Source organism: Tarenaya hassleriana, unplaced genomic scaffold (genome assembly GCF_000463585.1).
Source record: "Tarenaya hassleriana unplaced genomic scaffold, ASM46358v1 Cleome58, whole genome shotgun sequence".
Lineage (NCBI taxonomy): Eukaryota > Viridiplantae > Streptophyta > Magnoliopsida > Brassicales > Cleomaceae > Tarenaya > Tarenaya hassleriana.
Window position 1 is genome coordinate 565,144 of NW_010968329.1, and position 3,488 is coordinate 568,631.

At 38.0% G+C, this 3,488-nt stretch overlaps 1 protein-coding gene across 1 annotated transcript; it reads left to right on the plus strand.

Moving 5' to 3' along the window:
• The first annotated feature begins 405 nt into the window (after positions 1–405).
• LOC104798797 (abscisic acid 8'-hydroxylase 4) lies at positions 406–3,099 on the plus strand. Its single transcript, XM_010520999.1, has 9 exons — positions 406–679; positions 769–1,096; positions 1,266–1,415; positions 1,512–1,760; positions 1,850–1,939; positions 2,068–2,146; positions 2,265–2,371; positions 2,451–2,569; positions 2,869–3,099. Exons 1-9 carry the CDS (start codon positions 471–473, stop codon positions 2,963–2,965), a joined length of 1,428 nt encoding a protein of 475 aa, XP_010519301.1. The 5' UTR covers positions 406–470; the 3' UTR covers positions 2,966–3,099.
• The last annotated feature ends 389 nt before the right edge of the window (positions 3,100–3,488 follow it).

Here is a 3,488-nt window from a genome sequence, read left to right on the forward strand (position 1 = left end):
GCGTGATTAAAGACCGAACCTTGTTGCTAATTACACTGTTCATACCATGGAAACAAAGGCGACGTGAGTGGAAAAAAAATACGTAGAATCGCAAGTTCTAGCACCCTCTTCTACAAAATAAATATTCGTATAAATAAAAAATTACATAAACTAAAAATAAAAATAAAAAGTTGTCCATATCGTTCTTTATAACAAATATAAATCGATAAGATCTTTATTTAGATTTATGCTTTTCTTCCCTACCGAAATTGTTGAAATATAGACAACTCCTCACGTTACATTTGGCGAATAATATTTTTATTTAAAAAAGAAAATCGAAATATTCCCATTTTTGTCTCTATCCAAATTTAATTATAATATTCGGCGCCTCTATATATACACACAGAGCAGCCTCTTCCTCTTTCTCTGTCTCACTCTGTTCGTGTTATGTAAACATATCTTCTGCTTGTGTTCTGCTTTCTGTTTGTGTTATGGCGGTTTGGTTACTCGTAGTGTATATTCTCATCTGCTTCATGGCATTACTATGTCTCCTTGTTCCGAAGAAGAAGAGGAGCAACAAGAAGAAGAATACGAAGAGATGTAAACTTCCTCCGGGTTCCATGGGATGGCCTTACATTGGAGAAACCCTTCAACTCTATTCCCAAAATCCTAACGTTTTCTTTTCCTCCAAGCAAGAAAGGTAAACTTATAGCTTGCCTCTCAAGTTAGGTCATGACCCCCACGTTTCACCCCTTTGCTTGTGAAAACCTCACGGCGGATTCCTTGTAGGTACGGGGAGATATTCAAGACGCGTATACTAGGTTGCCCTTGCGTGATGTTGTCGAGCCCGGAGGCTGCGAGATTTGTCTTGCAGACACACGCTCATCTCTTCAAGCCAACATACCCGAGGAGCAAAGAGAAGCTGATAGGCCCTTCTGCGTTGTTCTTTCACCAAGGAGAGTACCATTTCCACATAAGGAAGCTTGTTCAATCCTCTTTGTACCCGGAAACCATCCGTAGACTCATTCCCTATATCGAACACATTGTTCTGTATTCTTTGCAATCTTGGGCTGATGACGACTTGCGGGTAGTCACCACCTTCCAAGAGATGAAGAAGGTAAACTCGTTTTGTTGCAAAATCATTGCATATGTGTTGCTCAATAGAAGCAATGAAATGACTCCGCTGCCCTTTTCGTTTCATTATTATGTGTTTTTTTCGTTATTTCCGAATTTGTTTAAGTTTCGGGTTATTGACAAGCTTTGGTCATCTACATGGCCTTGTGCAGTTTGCTTTCGACGTTGGTATCTTAGTCATTTTTGGTCACTTGGAGGGTTGTTATAGAGAAATGCTGAGAGAGAGCTACAACACCGTGGACAAAGGATACAATTGTTTCCCAGCAAGTTTCCCCGGGACCGCTTATTACAAAGCCCTCATGGTAATTAACCAAACAGTCCATTTTGTGTTTCGAAGCAAAAACCCTCTTATAATCACTCTGAAGAGTGGCCAATCAAAAGGGTACGTACGTTTTCAGGCGAGGAAACGGTTAAACACGGTCGTGAGCAAGATCATACGTGAAAGAAAAGAGAAGAGGCTCGCGGAACGAGACCTTCTTGGAAATCTACTCAGCTTCAAGGGTGAGAAAGGGCATGTTTTGAGCCAAGAACAGATCGCAGATAACATCATCGGAGTGCTATTCGCTGCACAAGACACAACGGCCAGTGTCTTGACATGGATCATTAAGTTCTTGCATGATGACAAGAAGCTTCTAGAAGCTGTTAAGGTGATTATCCACACACACATACATACATATGTTTATATATACACGTACGTTTTTACCGGGGGAATTTACATTATTTGTGGTGGATTCAGGCGGAGCAAATGGCTATATATGAAGAAAATGGTAGAGGGAAGAAGCCATTAACATGGGCACAAACTAGGGATATGCCACTGGCACATAGGGTATGTATACATACGTTTTCGTATGAATCAAGATCTGTTTTCATAAGAACATTTGCATATAACTTATCAAATTCATATATATACATATATAATTTTCATTCTTGTTATTGTTTGTGTGTGTTGATTAGGTTATACTTGAGAGCTTGAGAATGGCGAGCATCATATCCTTCACCTTTAGAGAAGCAGTGGTTGACGTTGAATACAAGGGTATTTTATTTCATTTTCATTATAACATTTTTTTTATTGAAATCTTGCAAATGTTGGTGGTCCATATATATCACTAACACTATAATGACGTTGTAACACATACAATACATACATGCAGGATATCTGATACCGAAAGGATGGAAAGTAATGCCATTGTTTCGGAATATTCATCACAATCCAGAATATTTTCCAAATCCGGAAATTCTCGATCCATCTAGATTCGAGGTTAGAAACACAGCTCGAACAAAATATCGTTTTTCTCGACTAATTAAAACTCGATACGATATGGTATGATATGTGAAAGGTCCATCCAAAGCCGAGTACGTTCCTGCCATTCGGTAGCGGTGTGCATTCTTGCCCGGGCAATGAGCTCGCCAAGTTACAGATCTTGATCTTCCTTCATCATTTGGTAACCAAGTTCCGGTAAGTTACTCAACATGATTTTATCATGATTGTACCTATATACATATAGAGGATAATCATGATAAAATCATATCATATTCTCAATCTCTTGATCTAAACAACTGGCCCACCATCCATGTTCTTGAAAATTTCATTTATGTGACGTGGACCCGTTTTATTAGATGATAAAACTATAGATATTGTTGGGATCGGAAACAAACTTGAGGACATTATGCAAGTGCAAGCGTGTATATATATGTGTATGTATATGCAGGAGCATGTGTAAATGATGGATCTCTCTTTTTGCTTTGCTTTTGCAGATGGGAAGTGGTGGGAGCAGAAGATGGGATCCAATACGGTCCATTTCCGGTCCCTCAACAGGGCCTTCCTGCCAGATTTTGGGAGCGATCCCCTTAGATTTCTTTCTACTATGGACATGCGTAAAATATTATGTTTTTAGATCATATAATATCATTACATATGTCGTGTATTATATTTATAATAATGTCTAATTGTAATCCCAACCTCAAATGAAACCCTCCTTTTATCTTCTTTTGCAGTCACTATATTTAAGATTTTTTTTTATGGTAAACCAAATTTATTATTGATGTAGGGGGGACCTACATTGATTTGGATGGGGTCATGGGCCCTACTTATTTAATTAAAAAAATTAATTTCTTTATAAAATACGTAAATTTTAGTTTAAATGGTTGAATAATCCCGATAAAATTAAATTTAACACATGATAAAATTAAATTGCCCCCCAATTATAATTGGTTATGGGTCCGCCACTGTAACATTTCAGATATGGATTATTATCATCGTTCATTTATTTGTCTCGGTTCGATTTGATTTTGCATATCTAAAAATCGAAATTTCCACTGAATTAAAGATGTGGGGTCCACATGATGCCATCTCGGGCAATGGAGCGCCACGAAGA

Bases quoted from the DNA above. Each gene is read 5' to 3' on its own strand.
- LOC104798797 (XM_010520999.1), top strand. From the start codon at position 471: ATGGCGGTTTGGTTACTCGTAGTGTATATTCTCATCTGCTTCATGGCA. The intron at 680-768 runs GTAAACTTATAG...GATTCCTTGTAG, and splicing joins TTTTCCTCCAAGCAAGAAAG to GTACGGGGAGATATTCAAGA. The intron at 1,097-1,265 runs GTAAACTCGTTT...GGCCTTGTGCAG, and splicing joins CCTTCCAAGAGATGAAGAAG to TTTGCTTTCGACGTTGGTAT.